The 24454-nt window shown below is 43.3% G+C and overlaps 1 protein-coding gene across 3 annotated transcripts in view; it reads right to left on the minus strand.

Moving 5' to 3' along the window:
- The window catches only part of ATAD1 (ATPase family AAA domain containing 1), a 30666-nt gene extending 12146 nt beyond the window's left edge, over nt 1-18520 (minus strand). Inside the window, exons 1-5 of one of the 3 annotated variants that reach the window (XM_074999521.1) lie at nt 18151-18520; nt 13305-13478; nt 8259-8357; nt 7713-7833; nt 5298-5498 (exon numbers count right to left, since the gene is read on the minus strand). In XM_074999521.1, coding sequence (XP_074855622.1) covers nt 5298-5498; nt 7713-7833; nt 8259-8357; nt 13305-13466 — 583 coding nt within the window. In that variant the 5' untranslated portion in view covers nt 13467-13478; nt 18151-18520. Of the gene's footprint in view, nt 1-5297; nt 5499-7712; nt 7834-8258; nt 8358-13304; nt 13479-15450; nt 15547-15576; nt 15705-18150 lie in introns of those variants that run through there. The other 2 variants (XM_074999522.1, XM_074999523.1) reach the window with 2 other exon arrangements.
- Between the last annotated feature and the right edge of the window lie 5934 nt (nt 18521-24454).

The raw sequence follows: 24454 nt of genomic DNA on the forward strand, positions 1-24454 counted from the left end.
TCAAGAACAGCACTCATGAGTACTTGTAATAAGGAAGAAATACTATGGTTAGCTAATTCCATTTTAAATCTGCTGATAAGGAGTTTACCTGCTTTTTCTCCCTGTTCAAAGGATCTTTGTTTAAGCTGGTTGAATGTAAATGCTACTTAGCTAAATAAGGGTTAATTATATTTATATATGACATCAACTAGAGAATGCAGGTGGCTTTCATTATTTGGGTCAGTCTTGGATGAATTTCAGAGAATGTAAATTTACTTGGTCAGAGAGTCTAACAACTTAACTCTCTCTTCTTCTCCTTTCATGCATTTACCCTTTTAAGTAGCTTTCAGAGATTTCCAAAAGATGGTATCAGAGGTAGCTAGTACTTATTTTCTTGTGTGACATTAAAATGATGGAATCAACTATGGAACAAGATTTTTTTATCTTTCAGTAACAAAGTGTTCAGCTTCCACCTTGAAGACTTTAAATGAGGTGTAAGTAGCATCTAGAACATGGATGTGCAAGGTGGGGGGCAGTCCCCCTCAGAGGGATGTGAACTTTCATCAGGTGGGACCAGTGTGCTCATCTGCTGGTCTCAGGCTCATTCATCTCATTAAAAATGTTGAAATACGTTACTGTTTTTGTGTGCATTCACATTTATGTACCAATTAAAAACTCGTTATATTCTACATACTTATTTTCTTACACATGCTGAAAGTGGTTATTTTTTGCCCATATGAACATAACCAAGATTTCCATCCGTTTGGATTACAGTAGACAGGTTGAGGTATGGAGAGGCTGCTAATTTCAGGGACAAAAAGTGAGCTCAACATAAAAAGTTTGCTTATGCCTGATCTAGAGTATTACTGGAACATGATCTGAATTTAATATATTATCTATAGTTGCTTCTAGACATGCTGGTATACCCAGAAGACTCTAGAAAAAAGGTGAATTTGGAATTAAGATGAACGTATTGTAGAGCAGTGTTTCTCAAAATTTCTTTAAAAATGTACCCCTTTTAAAAATTACCCCTAGTACCTACCATTTTTTAGACAATTTTTTTTCTACCACTGCATCACATTTGTTTAAACAACTTAATCGTAACTTAGTAGAAAAAATAAACTTGCCATTGTTCTTACGATTGTATAAAAAGGATAAATAAAATTAAACAAACATAAAATAAGTCCATTTTTTTAATTCATATAAAGGTTGAGAATCACTGAGTTAGTGCACCGTCTGGAAGAGCTCAGAGTACCCCCATGTGTACACATGCCCCTGGTTGAGAACTACTGCCATAGAATAATAAATATTAATCATGCTCCTTGGGATGTCTCTCGATATCTTTTAAAATTGGGGGGAGGGGAGGGAAGAAGAGAAACAGTTTAAGAACATATCTTCCTTCAAAATCAGATTGAGACTGTATACATTGAAAAGTTATATTTTCTATGAATCAAGGATGTGCCTATTCTCTTAGCATTCAATTGTTAATGATATTCAGCACCAACCAACACTCTCTTGATTCATCCACTTCTACTAGACGAGGTTCCTTTAATCAAATTTTTTGATATGAGGCATCTCAGGATTTTAATTTTTTAAGAGGGTCAATTATGTTCCTGAATGTTCCAGGCATGCACATTCAGAAAATTTGTGGCAAAGTTTTAAAAGATATTTTAAGAGGTAAAGCCTTACTTAATCCCTTGCTAGATACATGTGGCTCTAAATATGAAACATATTAGAAAAAATATTAGAAACAATATTAACAGTATGGCAGATGCCCTGCACAAACTCACCAATTATTGTGATTTAAATGTTACATATGAGAAGTATGATTGTTCCAAGGGATTTGTAGTTATCATACCAAAATCCATCAGCAGCTTCAGTCTAGCTTGCAAGTTGTGATTATCAGTGCAGATAACACTGGTGTCAGTAGACAGTGTTATAGCCCCCAGTTTAGCGTTAACGTGCTACCCTCTGCAGTGCTACACAGTTGCTACTGCTCAGTTCCAAAGGTGTGGAACAGAGGAGTCCATCCTAGCTAGTTATCTGCTCAGAGCGGAAAGTGAGTCTTGCCATACCCACAAAAATATACAGGAAAATAAACTGGTTTCTAAACTTATTGCTGCATGCTTTTCAGGATAAAACCAAGTTCTCTTATTTTTGGTCAAATCTGATCAGTCTTTGAAGTGTCCGTCAAGCTTCAGGGGAGTTTTGAAAAACCTCACGAAGCCTGGTAAATCTACAGTGAAGGTGAATGGGTACATGATGCTATATCTGACAGTGGCCTCCCTCAGGATTTGGGTAATGCGAATGAATAAAGCCCTTTTTGTTTAGATTCATGGAGAAGTCAGGAAAGAAATTTTGTGGCCCTTAAAAATAAGCTTGTATAGCCTTTCTGGCAGCATTCATTAACATTTTATTCTATTCTTTAATTTCAGCAGCCTGAAGACGATGGGCCTCGACCTGTCAGACTCCTGCCTTCTGATATCAGGCATCCAATAGCCTTATCAATAGCTAACAGTGGCAACCAGGGTCTTTGGTGATGTCAAACAAAGTAGAGCAGATTAAATGAGGTCAATTAACCTGACAGGCTGCACATGGAGGTGAACCAGTCCTAGAAAGTCTGATTTATTATGGAGCTCAGCTGACAAGGAACATGCACAGTGTTGGTATAAAGTCAGAAATTTGGCAGTGGAGAAGGGCTGCAGGGGAAGTGAGGTATTTTTGTAGCTATAAATTTAGGCAATCTGCAGTTGCTCCCTGGAAGGAGGGAGTTTGAGCTAGGAAACCCAGAAAGCAGGAGAGTCACAAGAGAAACAGGAAGTAGTCCAGGAAAATAGCAAGATGACCATAGCTGCTGGACAAAAAGAGGCCGAAGACTGATGCCCGAAGAAGTAGGAAGGCCCAGGTTCCCCTACCAACCAGTGGGAAAATGGCTTAAGAACCTAGCCTGGGATTGGAAGATTATCTGGAGCAGATGAAGACAGCTGATCCAATGGGGCTCTGATAGCCTGGAAAGGGAGAACAACAGAGATCTGGCCAGGATCTGAACCATGATGAGGGAGCACCTAACTCCCAGAGAGAATGAGCAGGGACACCAGGTGAGCTACAGAGGGGAACTTCAGGCCTGGAGGAAAGTAACCCACAGAGCAACCAGCAAAAGGTGTCCTCGTGGTGAGCAAACCCTGTTACATGGGCCAATTTAGATATGGTATGAAGCAACTTAATACTATCTTTCTCCTCTAAACCCTCACAAATGCCTATGAGACAAAAGTTGATTGATACATGTTTTTTAAATCTTCCTGGTTTTCCTCCAGCTTGTCTAGTCAAAGCTCTAAGGAAATAATTTCTTCTTGAATTTCACTGGTTTCAATGGCTGTCTTTTGTTACTCAATTTCTGAGTGAACCATTTGGGATTTTACATCTCACACATCTTTAGGGAAGCCACAAATATCCTTCTGAGATTAAATCCAGTCTGTCTTGAGACATTCATTCAGTGCCATAACATCCTGGGATAGATTTTTCTGTGCATCCCTCTTCAGCTGCTTCAGAGATTCCGGCTTATGTCTTTTTGTTGGTTCTCACTGTTTCACTGGAAGCAGTCTTAAATTTATCCAGAAAATTAATTTACATACCCAACTTATTCCCAATTTGCTAGGAAAAGAAAGTAATAAGAGAAACATATGTAAGGAAGTCTGGGGCAAGGCATCAGTCTCCCTAATGCAGAGGTTGGCAATCTGCAGTTCTTTAAGGAGCCACATGCAGCTCTGGGAGCTGCCACTGTTGACTGATTTTGCAGCTCCCTGCACTGCTCCCCAGAAATAATGGAACTACACTGGATTGGTTTAACAGCCAGCATTACACCAATTCAGTTTAGTTCCATTATTTCGGGGGGGCAGCGCAGGGAGCCGCCCCCACTGCACATGGGAGAAGTGAGCAGGGGAAGGGGCGGCCGAGTCTTCCTGTGCTGCAGCTGCGCCTGCCCCTACCAGAGCTGCCCATCCGTGCTAAGGAGGACAAAGCAGGGGAAGGGAGAGGGCCCCATGCAAACGCAGCTTCCTTTTCCAATGGGCCAGCACCTCCTCCCAGGCAGCACAGCACCCCCAGATCCCAATTCACTCCATCACAGCTGCCAGAGCTTAGAGTTGCATCCAGCGGTGCAAAGTCAGGTCCCTCAGGACCCGGTCCAGCTCCCTGCCCAGCCCTGGTGCTGCTGGGTAGGGAGCAGCTAGGAAAGTGGCAGGCACTTTCTGACCTGAGAAGTTTTTGAGGGACCCAGAGCACATGTGTGAGGTGGGGGAGAGCAGAGAGTGGGCAATTAAGATCTAGGTTCAGTGGGCAGGTTTGGGCAGGGCAACTGAGACTGGTTAAACCTGGGGATGCAGGGGAGTGGGGCATGGGGCAATTTGGTGCTGACAGGGGTTAAGCTTGGGAATGGTGGGGTGGATGGGGGATATAGCTTGGGGACAGGGGGTGCTTTCAGGAGCTGAGTCAGATAAAGCCTGGAGACTGGGGTAACAACTTTCTAACTGGTACAAATCATTGTGTGCACTGTTCTTAAAGACAGAGGTTACCAAAAGTAGAGTTTGACGTTAGTTATTAAGGACGGTCTGATGTTCACGTGCACTGAGGCTCTTGAAATACTGATTTTGGAAATGAATTTGAAAAAATGGCTCTTCTCACTATTTTGGTTGCAGACCCCTGGCCTAATGGGTACCATGCAACTGTTCATTTAATTCTAACCACCCTTTTTTTTGCAAGCATCTAATTCAGAGCATTTGTCTTCCCAAACATTCTACCAGCAGAAGAGCTAATTTAAGCCATGCAGCCCTCTCAAGAGACAATGATGTATTTCAGAAAAACCTTCTCTCTCTAAATACGCACTACTTAAAGCTCTAACTCAGCCCTATGGAGAAAGAAGGGTACAGCTCTACTGTTCTCACCAAGACATTTCCAGAATCAATAATCAACCTGGGAACTTTGGTTCACTGTGTTATTTCTCCTATAACCAAGTCCTAGCTGTAAATTCCCAAACAATTATTAGTGCTAGAAAAGCTTTTAAGGAAAGGTTCATTAAGAAAGACTTTGTAGAAGTATAAGAATTACATTTCAACTAAAGTTATTATAGGATTTTTGCAATGACACACGTTATTTTGCCACAGCTGCTCTTCAATACTCTTTATGCTATTAAATCTTGTTTCATAACTGTTTTGTTCTGTACAAATGTTTTCATCACACACACACACACACACCCCTCTCAACCTGCGCTTAAAGTTTAATATTGGATTACTATGACTATAAGGAAAAAGCATGTAAGTTACCTATTTCATCAATAAAAATGATGGAAGGTTGGAGCTTTACAGCAAGGGAGAAGACGGCAGCAGCCAGTTTCTGAGATTCCCCATACCACTTATCAGTCAGTGTGGAAGGCTGGAGATTAATAAACCGACAACCTGCTTCCTTTGCTGTAGCTTTGGCAATTAGAGTTTTACCACAACCTGGAGGGCCATAGAGAAGTACTCCTGAAAGATAAGTGATAAGTTTTAGGGTCATTGGCAAAAAGGAAACTTAGTCACATCAAACATAGCAACTTACGGACTCATTCTAACTAGATTTCACTAAAGGTGGCATCCAAGTACCTGTCAGTAACTACAGGTTGCACCTCCCTGGTCCAGCACCCTCAGGACCTCAGTGGTCCTGAACAAGGCATTTTGCTGAACCAGGAGAGGCTCTCCAGCTGAGGCTCACCACTGCAACTTGCCTCTCCCAAGGGAGGCTGCTGATGCATCAGCCCTGGCCTCGCTGCCCCCGACAGGGCTTCCAGCTGGTTGACCTCCTCCCCTGACTCTCTGATCCAGAAACATCTCTGATCCTCCCAGACAAGGGATGTTACTTGGCCAGAGTGTCAGTTTTAGGAGGTGCAACCTGTACAACCATACTCCATGTGCATAATTATACCGTATTTTATTGCTTTAATATAAGTAATTTCCAATTATTCAAGACAACTTTACCTTTTCTTCGTGAAGAGTTAACACACAATAGTTCATCTTAAACACATGAAGCTTTATTTTGTACCTTTTACAGTTATAAGTAACACAGAGTATTACTATGAGTCAAACAAACTAGTAGAGGGAAGGGGGAATCTTTCAGTTTGCTTATTTGAGGCATTGTATAGGGCTTTGTTTATATAGATACATTAATGAAGCAGGGAAATCCTTAAGTTATTTTAAAAGTGCTGCTTTTAAAAAAACTTAAGTACATATTATTTAGGAGTACATATTCAATTTCTTTCCCTAAAATTAGTTAATTTATTAGTTCTTTATGATGACTAGATTCTCTTATTTAATTAGACTTGAATGTGTATTCACTACAAACACAGCTGCAGAAGCTGAGTTATTTCTCTTAATTTACATGCTTGAGGCTTTCTACCTTTACATACTTATAATTAATCAAGAGATGCATCTTCTGTCTTCATGATTTAAATGGCTGATAAAACTGAGGGGGTTGGTCTGTTTGCAAGGTCTATGTAAATAGTCCTTTCTTCTTCTTTTTAAAGCATGACAGAACACTAATTTTCCAGCCAAGATGAATGCCTAACAAGCTGACAATATTGTGTACAAAACCAAAATATTTATTTCTGAACAAAACAGAACTGAACCACTGAAGGGGACAACTGATAGAGATGTATGCAGTAATTGTATAAAGGTCACTTTTGTGTAATACAGAGAAAAGATGGAAGAGATCTTGTCAATAGAAAATAAGCCTTACACTCTTGTCCTCCTATCTAACTACTGAAGTCCAAATTTTGCTTTCATGTACAAGAGCATAAAGCAATTGTTTGCTCTAAGGACTTCAGTGGAGGCACAAACTTAACACTATAAATAAGAGCAGATTTTTGACCCTTCCCCTCTCCAGGTGAGTTGGTAGTGAACTAATCTATAGAGCCTTGCAAATCTACAGATATCTGCTTTGCACCAACAGATGTGAATATCCAGAATTCATATTTGCAGATCTAATGAAGATACAATTTTTTTACCTAAAACCCTGCAAATTTTCAGGTATCTGCAGCTCATTTTTTGTGGATATTGATGAGCATACAGATTCAAATTTAGTACCCACCTAGGGCTTTAGCTTACCTAACTAAACACCAGAAAGGGATGCATGAAGAGACTACATATTCATTCTTGCATTCCCTTATGGCCTGAATTACTGGAGATATGGCCAAGAAATCCAAAAAATTAGCTTGCAGTAAGTCTTCATATTTAAGGCCTTTGTTTCTATGAGTGCACTGGGTATCGTTATCAAAGTGAGAAAACATTTGCTAGCATACACCAGAAAGCTATATCTGATCACAATAAAGAGAAGAAAAACAGACATCCAGAATCAATGCACAGGTTGGATGTCTCAAATGTGTATTAGGATTGGCAAAACATTTGAGGATATGACCGAAGAAAATCAATATTATATAATAACAGAAATCTAAAGCTGTGCAAAAATCTTGCCTCTTAGACAATCTCACAAAAGAGACCCACAGGCAACAACCAGGTTTGTAGTCTATAAATTTAATCCTCATAATTAAGGGGATAGAAAAATACAATTCTGTGGAGTTACAATTTAAATATCTTAGGTTGAGATTTGACCCTTCTACTTAGCATAAAGCTCATCATCGTTAATAATGAACAACAATCATGAAAAAACACCACGCACAAGCTAAATCTAGGATGCTTTCTCCTTACCTTTTGGAGGCTGCAACAGTCTGGAATTCTCAAACAAATGTTTCTTCTTTATAGGTAAAATGACAGTGTCCTTCAGATCTGTAATAACATCATCTAAACCTGCAATATCACTCCAGGTTACCTGATGTGCAAAAACAATATTGGGGGAAAAAAAAGTTCATGAATGTATCATACCCAAGGCCAACAAACATTACCCTGGTACCTAGATGGCCTCCAAGGAATTTGTGTGTGGAATCAGAGATTCAAGACCATGTAGGTTTACTTTTTTATATAAGGCAAGACGCTGAGTAAATGCTAGTTTTAGTCTATGATGAGTTAAGATTTCCTGACATAAAGTTACTTTCTACCTACATATATTCTGACAACGATGAGCTTTTGAAGTTTCAAAGTTGTACATTTATGAACATAGAATTGCTAGCTGGACAGATATGACTACAAATTATACAGAAGTACAAATGGCTATAGCGTCTTATACATTTTTTATGCACACAGACCATTTTTATTACAGGAATAATAGGGGGAAATGAGCAATGAATATAATCTTACATGCATGCTAAGAGGGTCTACTAGATGTGCAGCAATGCTCATTTCATATTCAGTAAGCTTGACATTTTTCACCCCAATCAGCTTCATCAGCTTTTCTGCCTAGAAGGAGAGAACAGCAGTCATGAAGGTCAGAAACAGAAAATAGTTTAAAATCTGCCTTTTTTTTTTTTTTAAAGTTCCTTTATTGATGTTTGGAAATTAGTAGCTAGAAATGTGATAGGAAGACATTTGCTGAATATGTCTCGAGTCCTTTGCAGTAATAAGGCATTATTGTCTGTCAATGGTGAGCAACTTGCAGCCCTCTGGGGCTCCACCTGCAGTCCACAGACCCCTGGTTGCCCCCTTCTTAATGCATCTCTCCCACACTGGGGCACCAGAGACCTGCACTTCCTATGCCACCTTCCCCACTCCCTCCCAGTACTTTTGGAGGAGCCAGAAATTACCTGTTTCACACTCAGTGCCTGCTCCTCCTCCTCCCTCCCACAGCTGAAACCCTGTTGTGGCCCACTGAAGTGAAGGAGTACCAGTCAGGTGGCTCACCCACTATTCATGGTTGCCTGTCTACTCAGAGGTCTATGGGAAGCTAATTAATAGCCTCAGTTTCTGGTGTGAGATTTGTCAATATTCAAACCATGGATTGGGATCTCAAAGTGGGTCACGATTCTATTTTAATGAGGTTACCAAGGCTGGGCCCAGGGCCAAACCCTGAGGCCCACCATCTGGGGGACATAGCCCTAGCCCAAGAGCTGGCAAGCAAAATAGCAAGAAGAGCCATTTTTTTCAATTTGGTAAAAAAACCTCAATAATTCAACAGCCACAATGCATGTGAATACCAGACAGTCCTTAATAAATAACCCCAAACCATACTTCTTGTAACCCCTACTTTAAGAACAGTGCATACACAATGATTTGTAACGTGCTACGTGTTTACTGCAAGATGTTCACAAACTTTTTACATATTCTATTTCCTCACACTTTACATGTGTTTCTACCACTGTCTTCCTGACATTCATTCCCAAACCTTCTCTCTCTTGAGGATGCTAGGGGGAGTTATCCAATGTTTCAAGAGCACTTATCATTTGCTATTTATATATGAGTTGTTCATTTTGGGGCTATTACATGTTCATCATTTATCGAAAATAATCAGGAGGTGTTTCTTTTTAAAAAACAAACAAACAAACTTTGCGACAATGGCATCAGGAGCCACAAAAAGTACTAAAAGAGCTGCATGCACAGGGTTACCATATCTCCCCCTGCCAAATACGGGACATGGGGAATGATCCCCATCCTGGCCAAAACGCAATGGATGGTCACTCTATCTGTGGGGCCGGGAACAAGGCTGCTGCCCCACCAGTGAAGTGAAGCTCCTGGCTTGCTTGAGCTGTGGGTGGCAGCCTGCGCTGCCACACAGGTCCAGCTCTCAGCTGCAGGAAGCTGGGCAGCTCCAACCCCACTGTGGCCACAGTTCACACCACCCCCTCAGTTCAAATCCTCTGCTCCACGCCCTCCACCCCCAGCCCCAGCTCAGCTCCATCCCCAGGTGGGAGAAGCTGGGCAGCAGCTGAGCTGCTGCATGGTCTGCTTCCAGCTCCCCCAGCTGGGGGAAGCCAGTGAACCATTATGAAATACTGGGCAATTGTCTCCTTTTGTAAAATAAATCAGGACACCAGAATGGCATGTGAAATGTGGGGCTCTCTCACTCAAAATGGGTCAGCCGGTCACCCTATGCATACAGCTCGAGCCACAGGTTGCAGGCTCCTGCCTTAGGCCACAGGAGTTCATCCCTGGGAGATGGGGCTCAACTTCCAGGCCCTCAAGGTGGAGGCTGAAGTCCTTTAAATTGGGTTTTGCCTACCCCACTGGCACCAGCAAGGAACAGGCAGCCTTAGGTTTTGGTCCACCTTCCTGGGGTCATGTAGTAAATATTGGTGTTGGAGAGGGGGTCGCAATGCAAAGAAATTTGAGAACCCCTGCAATAAACAATGCTGAGTGCCAGCCACAGCAGACACAGACCAAAAAGGCATAAATGCTGACCAAGCAGCTTTGCTTCAGTTCTTTGGAACATGTACTGAGGCACATTAATGGGTGGTGTAGAGAAGCACACATTGCCCACCTGTAAGGGGCAGAAATTTTTCAAGAATTGATCGATGGCGCAAGATAAGTATTAAATTTAAGACTAAAAAAAAACCCCAAAGCTACCAATAGACAGTGATAGACAGCTTGTACAATACTTAGAGACAGAGCCTGCTTTTTTAAATGAAGATCTTCTATTTTAAATTTCTTCATATGCATGTAATATCCACACCACTCAAATGCAATAAATAAGAAATGTATATATAGATAAAGTAACACACTTTTTAAAGGAAATATAACTGGAGATAAAGTAGATCCCTGACTCATGCAGAAGTTGCATTCTTGCACAACCCCACCTAAGTTAAATTTTTCATGTCAGGGAGCTAGGAAACTGACCAGCGTCCCTGCTCCTATCAGTGGCGGCCAGCTGAGAGCCTAACTCAGCGGCTGCCACTGACAGGAATGGATGCCGCCCCTGACAGCAGTGGGGAAACTTTAGCATTGAGACTGAAAAATGGCTGATGAGGTGCAACACAGTTTTGGCCTGCATCTATAACACCATAGAAAATTATTTCATTAAATTTCACGTGCTGAATGAGATCATATTTGGCCAGTTGTTAGATGGTAATCCTCAAAGGAATCCTAAATACAGCGGAAAGTGGTGTCTGACCCAGTAGAGGATACTTCTCCCTCTTACTGTAAATAGCCCTATGCTGGAGCAGTACTTTCAAAGTACGTTGCATTAAAAGATGTAGTCTCTTAAATTAAGCTAGAGAGTGGTCCTGACTACTTTGTTATTAAACAAAGAGCCCATCAAGGGAGTTAACTAACTAGTTTAACAAAATGCTGGGGTAAGTATACACCATCTCTCTAGATGCCATCTGTATCAAGGCACTGTGTAAAATATGTGGCTCTACTGTATTGGACGTATTTGTATTCATTTACTGTCTTAAACTAGAGCTTGAAAAACATATACCACTTCAAAAAGATTAAAACTTTAGATAGATGTGAGAGACTTAGGAGAGGGAAAATGAAAATGTGTCCAGGAACAGCAGGTTGGAGATAAATTCAAACCTACTGCTTTCCCAAGTACTGGGAATGGGAAGGATGTGGCATTGAAGCCCACGAAAGCTTACACTCCAAAATATGTTAGTCTATAAGGTACCACAAGTCGTCGTCTTGTTCTCAAAGCTACAGACTAACACGGCTACCTCTCTGATGCTTGAAGACTAACAGCCACTGGTTAGCAGGTGATGAAATGTGCAACTCCAACCACTCTACCCACTGGAAAAAAGAAGCCTTCTTTCCCCTCTCTCTTCCCTCCTGTCAAAAGCATTTTAGAGGCTGCAGAGACTCCTAGAAGTGTAAGGCTGGAAGGAAGCTCAAGAAGTCTTCAAGCCTATACCCCGAGCTGTGACAGTAACAAGATCATCCCTGACAAACATCTGTCCAACCTGTTCTTAAAACACATACAATCAGGGGGATTCCCTTGGAAGCCTCTGCCAGATCTTAAGACACTCACTAGCCCAAAGATTAACTAATACCTAACTTGAATTTCCCTTTCTTAAGTAAGCTCAGTACTACTTATTGTAGCATCAGTAGATATGGAGAATAATTTACCTCTTTCCTCTTTATAACAGCCCTTCATACACTTGACAACTTGGGTGGAGGGGCACGGCTATAGATCTTACAACACTCTTTTCTCAAGACTAACCATGCTTTTCTTCACAGGAAACCTCCCCTCTGCCCCTCCCCCACTCACTTTTGTTGCTCTCCTGGTACCAATCCCTGATTCTTGTTGACAAATCTCTGCTTGTTATTCCAGTACATCTCCAGGTATCTAAGTAAGGCTGGCCTGTCATTCCCTGAGCTATCTTCGTCCACCCTTTTAAAAGATGGGTACTAAGTTTGACCTCCTCCAGTCTTCTGGGACCTCTCCCATCCTCCAAAGATTACTGTGAAGGGCTCCTAGACTGCTTGAGCTAGCTCCTTAAGTATCCTAGCATGAATTTCGTTAGGTTCACCCAACTTGAATACATCTGATCTTCAATCTGGTCTTTTCTTTTGCAAGCCAACATAATCTCCCTTGTTAATATTTCTTCTGTTCAGAATCGACCCACGTTTTCAGAGAAGGCAGAAGCAAAATAGGTGTTAAACATCTCAGCTTTTTGATGTCATCTATTCGCTCTTCTTTCCCAGTAAGTAGATGACTTACCCATTCCTCCTCCTTTCTCATGCCCCCGTGTATTTGAAGAGCCTCTTCTTATTGCCTTATGTCCCCTGATAGGTGTCCCTCATTTTGTTCCTGGGCCTTTCTGATTTTATTCCTATGTCTGCGATAATCATTTTTTATCCCTGCTTAACAATTCATCCATGTTTCCACTTTGTGGTAGGACTCCTTTGGGATTCTTCATCTCATTGAAGAGCTCCTGATGGAGCCATAGTGGCCTCTTATTGTTCTTCCTATCTATCCTACATCTGCTCCAGTTCCCATATTTCAGTTTCTCCTTTGCCAAGAATAAGTCTAGTGGCTGCCTGTATTAACTCAAATTTCCCTAAAGCTACAGCAGTATCAGACAATTAGTCTCTCTCTAGTTTTACAGCTGCCAAACAGCAGCAGTGACACTGATGAAAAACTATTAGCTTCAATACCTCTTATGATGCTGTCTGCAGATTCAAGGAAGACAAAATTGGATCTCTTTATATTCAGAAGATTTTCATAACGGTGAGCTGGACCCTGGATTTTAAACTAAAAAGTTTAAATTTTTACAGAGACTGACAGCTTAGGCCCTGATATCAGAGAAATGTTCCCACTCATTTTGGACAAGATAATTCTTTCATCTTGGTCCTAAATGTGTTTCTGCAGTTGGTGAACTGATTTATATGCATATACAGAATGGTCTGTATAGAAGTGTTGTTTTGTTTTATTTTGTTTTTTAATAAAGTGAAGAATATTTAAAAGTTTGATCTTACCTGTTTCTGGGCTTCTACTTTCTGCTTCCTGGTTGGATCAATTGCATCTACCATCCATTTAATAGTAAAATAAGTCACCGCACCAAAGATCGTCAAACGGAAAATTAAACCAACAACTTCATTCCGACTCAGGGGACGAGAAAAAGCTTCAGCATGAACCATTTTGATTTAACACTAAACAAAAGTCAAAGGGGAAAAAAACTTTAGACTTCGAAATAAGTGTCATCTTTTAAAAATTTAACCTAACTATAAATATTTATATCTTCTATTTTTACAGAAGTAGAGCAGGCGACTATGAATTTTCATGGTACATTAGTTTCGTTCCAGATGCAACTAGTAAAAGGGCACATTTCTAATAGGTATGAAATAAACTTGTCCTCGAACTGGAAACAGAATCCCAAACATTAGAGTGGAGAGGGTTAAATGTATAGTGTAGTCAACATCTGGTTTCATTCGCACTTCCGTTAGAGGCATAAAAGACAACCACAGTAAGTTGTACCCTTGCTTCTATGTTTTAAGATATTCAACAAGGTCCTCATTTCAGAAAAGCTGTTCACTAAAAATGTTAATTCCTTTCAATCACACAACATCTTACTAACAGGGACACACAACATTTTATTTCCCAGTTTACCCCATTCCTATCCAGGCCTGCTGTTTTTGTTGCTATGATTTACTGATATATAAAAACTGTTGACTCAAAAGACAAGGAAGACAACCGGACTGTTAAAAGAAAGATGCAACACGTTATTTCAACCTTCTTCATCTACTACTATTGTGTGTATCTCATGACTCAATGCCCTATTTTTAAGATCTATATTCCATGTTTGGGCATTAGAAAGTAAAACACTGTCTGAGTCCATTACAAGACAGCTGTAGTCTTGATTAGTAGAGTTTCCCAGAAGGCTGTAAATGGCGGCTTTGTAGTAGACTTAACTCTTTTCTATATTGGTTTCTCTGAAGCCAGCCCTTGTTCCTTTTTTAGGCCATGCAGCCTTTCTAGATGGTACACCATACAGAGAAGCACTAAATTTCTCCTGGTCTTAAAATGTATTTAAATATCAGATTAGGAGCTAGACAGTGGAAAGATACAATCCATGGGCATGATCGCATTACAGCAGCACAACTATGGTGCCGCAGTTGTGCACAGCACACCAGCACACCCCCTACAACAACAGAATGGGTTTTTCCATTGACTTTAGGTAATACACCTCTCTAACAGGTGGAAGGCTAGGGCACTAGAATTTGTCTGGTGACCTATGTGCTTCTCCACTATGGGAAATCTCAACAGCATCAGAAAGATTGCAACATTTTTCACAGCTCTGAGCAGGGTACATTGGTCAATCTAATTTTTAGGTATTGAGGACTATATGCCACTGAAGTAGGAGAGACACAATCTCCGTAGTCACTGACTGCCTTCCTTTTTTAGGTCTAGGGTGACTAAGAGATCCTTTGGCAACATGAGCCATTTCTCCTTATCCATGGCTGATTTTCAAACTGAGCTGTCAGAGCCAAACTGGAAAATTTAGAACCAAAAAGTACCCTTACTTTTTTTCTCTTGCCTAGCTGCTATTCAGTCATACAAGCAAAGATCATGAGCTTCTGTTAAAATAGCAGTGCCATTCTCTTCTGTCTGAATGCCATGCATGGACTGAGCAGGCTAGAATAAAAATACTGCATTTTAATGCCTACCAATTGAGTGTTAAAGCTGGTTAACATGTTCTAATACCAATCATTTCATTTTCTTTTAAAGTCATTATTTTTAGGAATATTCTACTCTTAAACACCCAAATATGTACTCACACAGGAGACAAAGCCTGATTTTTGATAAACCTAGTTTGTTGACTTAACATGAGTAAAAATATTCACCCAATACTAAAGACTCATTACTAAAATGTTCATTTAACAACTTGTTGCATGATCAAATCAAATGCAATAAAATACTACACAGTCAGAACAGCTTTTAAGCTTTAAACTGGTTTTGTTAATTTTTCTAAACCATTTTAAGATCTTTTGCCTAATGTATTTTAAGTAGATTTTTTTGTCAATTCACTGACCAAGAGCAGTTAATCAAAGGCTCAGTCCTAAGAAAGTTGTTTTACCAGTGGCTGCATTTTAATTACTTATTTTAATTTTCTTTTCTGCCTACCTGTACAACAAGCCTGTAACTAAGCAACTGCTCTGGTTTCTCTTCCTTTCCAAAGGCATAATTTGTTTGATAATTAAAAAAAATTCTTGACTCTCCTTGGGTATCTGCACAAGAACAAATATTCACCTTTTCAATATGTAAGTACATATAATAGCTGGGTGCTTTTTTGCTGCAGCCTTCCTCTTTCTTCTTTTGCTATTCTCCTGGTACATTCTGAATTCTTTAGATCAGGGGACATCTTTGCTGTACTGGTACAGTATCTACTACAATGGGAAAGCTGATCCATAAATATGGCCTCTGAGCTATTATCACATAACAAAGCATGCTAGTAACCACCTCACCTCAAACTCTTGCAGACATTTTCTACTCCCAAAGTGGCTTCAGGACACACCATGGACTAAGTGAGAGTGCTCAAACATACCTACTTCACAACCTCCTCTTGGAATGCCATCAGAGCATTTCTAACCATCAAGTACGAGTGCCAAAATCATTAGTAATCAAGTCTTCAGAATCAATACCACTTAAATATAACCCCTTAATATCCCAAATTCTAATTCCAGAACAGGACAGCCATGCTCTTTTATAATGGAAGTCTTCATTAAGTTACAGTCTACTATTACATAAAGATAAAAAAGCATATACTACAAAGTGAGTCATATCTCCATCCAGTTTTTGTTTCATTTGCTATAATTATCAATGTATTTGTATTGTGGCAATACTGCGTGCAAAGACTCAAAAGTCACACAAAGGACAGCAAGAGGTCGCAAGATTGGAGGAGGTTGCAGCACACCTTTAATGCTTCTATACTATCCAGCAAAAACAATCAGCAGTCCTGTGGCACCCTACAGACTAACAAATAACCCAACTGCATACTACCTATTGGCACATCTCTTGGGACTCTCCCCCAGACAATCTCCCCAGTGTCAAATACACTATAGGGCAGCTACAGTAGCACAAACTACCATTCTATGCAAAGAGCCATTACTTTTGAATGTTCATTTTAGTCAGGGAAAAAATATGTAACGTTCTAGAAAATTCTGTCAATTCATATTTAAAAATGGGCTCCACAGAAGAATTGCTTTTTCATCAATCACTATGAAGAAGCATGTATGTGCATTAACCAGTTAAAATTAGCTATACTAACTCAGCTTAGACTGTCAGAAAAAAAAAAGTACTAAGGAAGTGGTATACAACCCAAAATACTATAGTACATAGGACCATGTTGATTTTTAATTCTAATTACTCAGTTGAATCAAAACTTTTTTTTTCTGAACCCTTACAGAATTTCTGTAAGGCCTACAGTAGACCTCCAAGTTACGCAGGGATGGTGTTCCTCACAACCCCCACCTAACTCAAATTTCACACAAATCAGGGGAGATGGAAACCAGGTGGCAGCCTGGTTTCTGGCTCCCTGCTGATTGCAGGGCTCAGGAGACTGACCAGCATATTTCAACCTCTGGCATTTCAAGGGTTTACTGTATTTCCATGCCAATTTCAGCTTTCTAGCTCCAGCTTTCATGACATATTTAAAAAAGGAAAAAAAAAATCTGGAGAGAGGGTTTTTTTAAAATAAGGTTATTTTCCCCTTCACTCTCCTCAGCTGAAAACTGTCAAATCAAATTTTGCTCTTATTCTACACATGCATGAAATCACTGGATCACCTTTGGGTAAAATCTAAACCCAGAATATTTTGTTCAACACAAGAAAGCTTCCCTGTATTATACAGGGAGTTTATAACTGGAAATCTGATGTCGCATGTATGTCAGAGGAACAACAAAAGTCCTAACATTTGAATTACAATACACAACACTCAACTACTGGATTTCATTTCTATCTGAGTGCAATGGCATCATCTATGTATCGATTAGTTCCTACAGTTTATTGCAGTTAAATCGAAAGACCATGCTATAAGTTTATAAGAACCTTTGAAGGAAACCCTAAGAAAAGGAGGAGCTCACACCAGCCCCTTTCTTTAGTATTTGGGTGTGGGCTCTCAAGAGCTAAAGGAGTCTCACAAGGAACAACAGGTAGGCTCCTCCCAACCAGGGTGAGCATCATAGGCTGATAACCGCTATGGGCCTAAGGCTCACACACCACAATGGATAAACTACGAAAACACAACAGTGGCAGGCAGGAGACGTCCTAGCTCAGCTGCAGATCTCCTGTACGACTCTGATCTGTACAGGTCTCAGTTACACACGTGCAAACAAGGCGAGACACGGGGTACTGAGGGGACTCACGGGGTACTGAGGGGACTCCGGAGTGTAAAAGGCTTTTAAAACTGCGGACAGAGGAGTCTATAGGGACACGACGTTACGGCCTCCCCCTGAAGGGCAACATCGCCGGTACGCTTGAGCGAGGGGCGCTAACTGGACTGTGGGGGGAGGCGGCGGCGCAGTAGGAGAGCAGGGCCAGGAGCAGTAGCGCCTGGAGGGAAAATGAGCGGGGCGGGGCGGGGCGGGGGGAGCGCAGCAGTGGCGAGTGATGAGGGTGAACCCCGAGCGACGCAGCACAATGGGGACCGGCGGGCAGGAAGCCTCTTCTCCCTCTCCAGCCCCGGGCGCTAGCGGCTCCCCAGGCAGCGCGCGGGCCCGCAGGAAGCGCGAGCACGTGCGGAAATCCCCCCTAGGACTTCCCCATGCTCCTGCCCGGCCCGCAGGCCCACGGGGGGCCAGAACAGGCTCCGCGCGGGACACTCACCCCGGCCTAGGCAGGAGCGTGAGGCGATGGGTTCCGGCGCGCGCCCGCAGGAAGGAAGCAGCCGGCGGCGAGTGCCAGTTAATTGCCTCCCCCGGCCCGGCAGCAGGAGGCCCGGCACGAAGATTCCGCCTGGCCAGTGCCGTAATGGGGACGCACAGCCTCGGCCCTCGTGGTGCGCCTCCGCCAGCACGGAGGGCGGGTAGCCTGCGCTAGCCCGGCGGCTGCCCGGGGAGAGCTGCCGGCGGGCCCCACTGAGCACGGGCCGGCTGGTCGCTCGGTGCCGCCTCATAGACTGCGCGAGTGGCCCCGTTTCCCTTCGCCGCCAAAAGGCGCCATGTCCTTGTCCCGCCGAGCGAGGCCTGTCGCGCTGCTGGCGAGTAGCGCCGCCTCGCCACTCGCCGTTTGGCTGCGGGGCCCCGTGGCGGTCCCCTGGCGTATACTGTCCGCAGCGCCTCCCAGGTGCCCACACCCCGCCCCGGAGGCCTCCTTCTCCAGTAACAATGGCGCATTGTTCGATATAAAAATCGTGTCAACCTAAGCCGTATGCGGTCATATTCAAACAGTGCAAGTGCTGCTGGACTAGCCGTATGCCCCGTGGAAATGAATGAAAGGCCTCCACTTTAAACCGGGGCGGAGCTGTAGCAGAATTCCGCTCCCGCTTGCTGCGCAGCGCGCCTGGCATCGATTACTAGCCGCGCTGTGCAGCTTTAAAATAAAATCTAAGCCCAGGGAGGTAAAATCAGTTGTTGATGCTCACACAGGAAGTAAGTGATAGGGCTGGGAATGTTCCCCTCCTCCCGCAACAGTGAGTCCTCGGTTCTAGCGTGTATTTTATGTACCAACATACTGCTTACCTAATGCAATGCAGATGTTTCCTTTTTAGTGCAAGTTACTTCACATAGATCAATTAATCTTCTGAGAACATGCAGTTAGAGGTACATAATTTTTTAATATGTTTCTGATCATGCAACACACCCTTAACTTTATGCGCAAGTACTCTCAACTTTATTGGTGTTCCTCATGCTCATAGTGGTAAGCATGTACATAAATCTCTTTAAGACCAAGATGATTTATGTTTGAGCTGTGTTTTGTCACATGGAGAAAGCTTGAAGTGTGCTTGTGGAATCCATCTAACTGGCTTCTGACATAGTTTGGGATAGATCCTTAGCGCATGTAACTTGTCTTAGCTCCATTACCTTCAGTGGAGTTAAAATAATTTTCACAAGCAGAGGATCTTTACCTAGCTAATTTAAATGTGAATGAAATATTGTTCCAACTGAAGATGCAGCAGTTTTCTACTAAGAATGCAATAATTGTATGATTACAAGCGTGTATGGGGTGTCCAGGGAGGGGTAGCACCCCTGGTGTGAGGGACTTGTCATGTCTCTTCAGGGGCAGTCGTGCACCTTTGGTCCCCACCTGGCTCTCAGCTCTCACCTGTGGCTCCAAGAAGGTGTAGCATGTGAAGCGGCCACACCCCGATAAACCACTTTGACAGGTGCACTAAACCAGGTGAGGATAGCTGACAAGTCTGAAACCTTTGGTGAGATCAGGACTTGCCCGTCCCAGCATGCAAAGTCAGCTCTGGTGGACTGGACAGATGAAATCAACAGCGAGATCCAATGAACAGGAAGGCAACTCAGCAACACTGTGGAGAGTGAAGGTCATGACAAGGCACCAAAGATGGCATGGCCATCCACTGCAACCTAGGTAGTCTCCAGCCGTGATAACTTTTTGTAGCACTGGAACCAGGCTTCTGAGGTCAAGAGAGTGGAACTGCCCCTGTGCAATGGCTTTTCCACTTTTAAACATTCTCCTGCACAGGTTCTTTACACATTCTCATCTCTTAAATCAGTCAACTTTACTTTATTCTTCTACATCTTCTGTTTACTTCAATGTCCTGGGGCGATGGGGGTGAGGGGCAAAGTGAGAGGTGGAGGTAACAACTGGGAGTCAGTTCCACACCTGCATGCAGGCAGCCTGTGGACTTTGGTCGCTCAACTCTGACCCCGCAACAACAGAGGAGTTTGGCAACATCCCAGGCAACTGAGCAGGCCTTTATAGGAACAGAACTGCTCACCCTCAAATGAGGGAGGGGACTAGAAAAGGTGTCCCAAAAATTGCTTGTCTCAACCAAACTGGCCAGCGTGCCACAGCTGGCAGTTTTACTCTCACAGCGGTCGAAAAACAGTAAAAAGAAAGATATTTGGAGCGTGGAATGTTCGCACCCTCTTGGACAGGCAGAACACTATGAGGCCTGAGAAAACAGCCCTCATAGCAAGAGAACTGGAACATTATAACATTGATATAGTTGCCCTGAGCAAAACCAGACTTGCAGAGGAAGGATCCATCTGTGAACTGAAAGGAGGTTACACCTTCTTCTGGAAAGGCAGGCAGAAAAAAAAGACAGAATCCACAGAGTGGGACTTGCCATCAAAACATCACTTCTGCTCCAGCTTCCTGACCAACCAACTTGCATCAGTGAGGATTTGATCAAGTTCTGCTTCCCTCTCAACCCCTGTTGCCATGTTACAGTCATCAGCGCTTACGCCCCCACTCTAATCAGCAGTGGTGAAGCAAAAGAGAGTTTCTGTGATGACCTTAACCGTCTTGTGAAAGCAACTCCTCCTAATGACAAGCTTCTACTGTTGGGTGACTTCAACGGCAGAGTCAGCAAGGCCTGTAGGAGCTAGAAAGGGGTGCTGGTAACATAAATGTCAATGGCTTTCTTCTGCTGAGCTTGTGTGCAGAAAATGACCTGACAATTACCAACACTCTCTTCAGGCAGGCTGATAAATACAAGACCACATGGATGCACCCGAGATCAAAACAGTGGCACCTGATTGACTATGTCACCAGTCACAGGCAGGACAATCGTGATGTTAAAATCACCAGGGCCATGTGGAGAGCTGAGTGCTGGACTGATCACAGACTTGTCGTATCTCTTTATGCTACACATCACACCACTGCACCACAAGAAGCTGAAGGTTGTCAGACCCTCCTTCAACACTGGGAAGCTGCAACATATTGGTCAGTGTGAGCAATTTGCTGCCTGCCTTGATGATGTACTGACATCCCATGGACCTCTGACTGGAGACCCAACACAAAAGTGGGACCAGTTTAAAACCCTGGTGACTGAGTCAGCCGAGTCAACACTAGGACTAAAAAAAGAGAGTTCAAGACTGGTTTGAAGAAAATGACGAGACCATCATGAAGATCTTAGAGGAAAAACAGAATGCGTTTCTGGTATGGCAAAACGATCAGTCCTCAATCTCCAAACATGACCGTTCCAAGCACCTTCGGAGTCAGGCGCAGACTGCACTTTGCAAAATGCAAGATGAGTAGTGGGAGAGAAAAGCTGATGAAGTCCAATACTACACTGACACCAAGAACTCCAAGATGTTCTTCAGTGCTATCAAAGCTGTATATGGACCTTCAAAGCCAAATATTACACCTCTTCTGTCTGCAGATGACATGACCCTCCTGAGGGAGAAGAGCAGCATCAACGATAGGTGGAAAGAGCACTTCAGCAACCTTTTGAACAGGCCCTCCATTGTCAACCCTGCAGCCCTAGACCAGATCCCTCAGAAACCCACAATAGACCAGGTTGACCTGCCCCGCTACAATGGATGAGGTCAAAAAGGCAATCAGCCAGACCAGCTCTGGCACAGCCCTTGGGATGGATGGCATCCCTGCTGAAATTTTCAATTTAACCTCATAAGCCGGCTTCTCGATGACATGACTGGCTTTGTTCTTTCGAATGGCAAGCCCTTGGATCCATTTGAGATATCCAATGGCATGAAGCAAGGGTGCATGCTGGCCCCAGCACTATTCAACCTCTTTTTCACACGTGTCCTCAGCCGTGCAGTTAGGGATCTGGAGCATGGAGTCTACATAAAGTACAGGCTCGATGGATCACTTTTCAACCTTTGTCATTTGAATGCTAAAACCAAGATGCTTGAGAGGCTCATCCTTGAAGCCCTTTTTGCTGATGACTGTGCACTTACAGCACACAAGGAATCTGATCTCCAGCTTATAGACAACAAGTTTGCTGAAGCCACTCGCCTCTTTGGTTTGACCATCAGCCTAGGAAAGACCAAGATACTGTTTCAGACTGCTCCAGGATCTGCTGCTCTCCCTACTTCAATCTCTATTGAAGGAACAGAGTTAAAAACAGTGGACAAGTTCAAGTACCTCGGCAGTGTGATAGCCAATAATGGCTCCCTTGACAAAGAAATCAATGCTGGGATCTGCAAGGCCAACCAGGCACTAGGATGTCTGAGAGAACGAGTGTTGAATCAGCACAATATCGGACACTCTACTGAACTGAAAGTGTACAAGGCTGTAGTCCTGACCAGTCTCCTGTATGGATGTGAAACCTGAATCTTGTACAGAAAATACGTGAAACTGCAGAAGCGCTTCCACACATGCAGCCTGAGGTCAATACTGCACATGTGATGGCAGGACAGAATCAAAACCTGAAAGTCCTTGACAGAGCAGGAACCACAAGTACTGAAGCCATGATTCTGAAAGCCCAGCTTCATTGGACAAGGCATGTCACATGAATGGAGGAGTCAAGAATCCTTGAGCAACTCCTTTATGGTGAACTCTTCCAAGGCAAAAGGAATCAAGATGGGCCTCACAATAGGTATAAAGACTGCATGAAGGCCAACACTGCTCATGCTGGATTAAATCCAAAGCAGCTAGAGCAGCATGCACTAGACCGAACAGGCTGGCATGCTCTTGTATCAGATGCTTATGACAACTTCGAAGAGCAGTGACACATATGCCTGATTGATGCTTGTGAGAGGAGGAAAGTAACAGCAGCAGCCACACCAACAGAGCCAGGATAATTCCTTGGCCCCTACTGTGAACGCCTGTGTGGTTCAGGCTTGGACTCCTCAGTCACATGTGACTCCACAACCAATAGTAGTAGTAGTAGTAGGCATCCTTCTGTCTGCATAGACTATGGATCGCGCCCTTTAAAGTTTCAATTGAGGACTTCATTTACAGTGTCTATTGCGACTATGAAGACCCACACGAGAGTGACAGTCCTTGCTGCATCTCTTGCAGATGTAGTGGGTGTCTGGCAAGTCCTTATTGTGCTTTCTGTGCGCTCGCTTCTCCTCTGCTAGCTGTCTGATCTTCATCTCACCCTTCTGAAGGCCCTTGTGTAACCCCTGCCTCCATCTGCTGTGGTCATCTGCTAGTTCTTCCCAGTTGTCCAGCTCGATGTCTACCTCTCTGAGGTCTCTCTTGCAGACATCTTTGTAGCGCAACTGGGGGCGTCCGGGAGGTCTTTTGCCAGAGGCTAGCTCACCATACAGGATGTCTTTTGGAATCCTTCCATCATTCATCCTGTGGGCATGGCCAAGCCAGCGGAGCCGACGCTGCCTGAGGAGGGTGTGCATGGTTGGGATTCCAGCTTGCTCGAGGACGGAGGTGTTGGTCACTCTGTCCTTCCATGATATTCCAAGGATGCGCCTGAGGCAGCGCAAGTGGAAGATATTCAGCCTCATTTCCTGGCAGGCATACAGGGTCCAAGTCTCGCTGCCATAAAGGAGGGTGCTGAGGATGCAGGCTCTGTAGACTTGCATTTTGGTGTGAGTGTACAGCTTGTTGTTATTCCACACTCTCTTGCTGAGTCTGGACAGAGTTGTGGCTGCTTTTCCAATCCTCCTATTTAGCTCAGTGTCCAACGACAGGGTGTCAGTGATGGTGGATCCGAAGTAAACGAACTCGTGGACGACCTCTAACGTATAGTTATCAATGCTGATTGATGGGGATTCAGCAACATCCTGACCGAGTACGTTTGTCTTCTTTAGGCTGATGGTAAGCCCAAAGTCCTTGCACGCTTTGGAGAACTGATCCAGTAGTTTTTGAAGCTGGTCTTCTATGTGAGACACCATAGCAGCATCGTCTGTGAACAGCACGTCTCTGATGAGGACTTCTCGCACCTTAGACATAGCTTTCAGCCTTGCAAGGTTAAACAGTTTCCCATCAGATCTTGTGTGCAGCAAGATGCCCTCTGTTGAAGATCCAAAGGCATGCTTCAGGAGGAGTGCGAAGAAGGTCCCGAACAATGTCGGAGCAAGCACGCATCCTTGTTTGACGCCGCTCCTGATTCTGAAAGCATCTGATAATGCGCCGTCATATTGGATGGTTCCTCTCATGTCTTCGTGGAACGACTGGATCATCTTGAGTAACCGTGGAGGACAGCCTATCTTGTGGAGCAGTTTGAACAGACCATCCCTGCTGACCAAGTCAAAGGCCTTGGTAGTGCTGCTGTAGCGCAAATACCTGC

The sequence above is a fragment of the Carettochelys insculpta genome, chromosome 7 (assembly GCF_033958435.1).
Source record: "Carettochelys insculpta isolate YL-2023 chromosome 7, ASM3395843v1, whole genome shotgun sequence".
NCBI classification, from domain to species: domain Eukaryota; kingdom Metazoa; phylum Chordata; order Testudines; family Carettochelyidae; genus Carettochelys; species Carettochelys insculpta.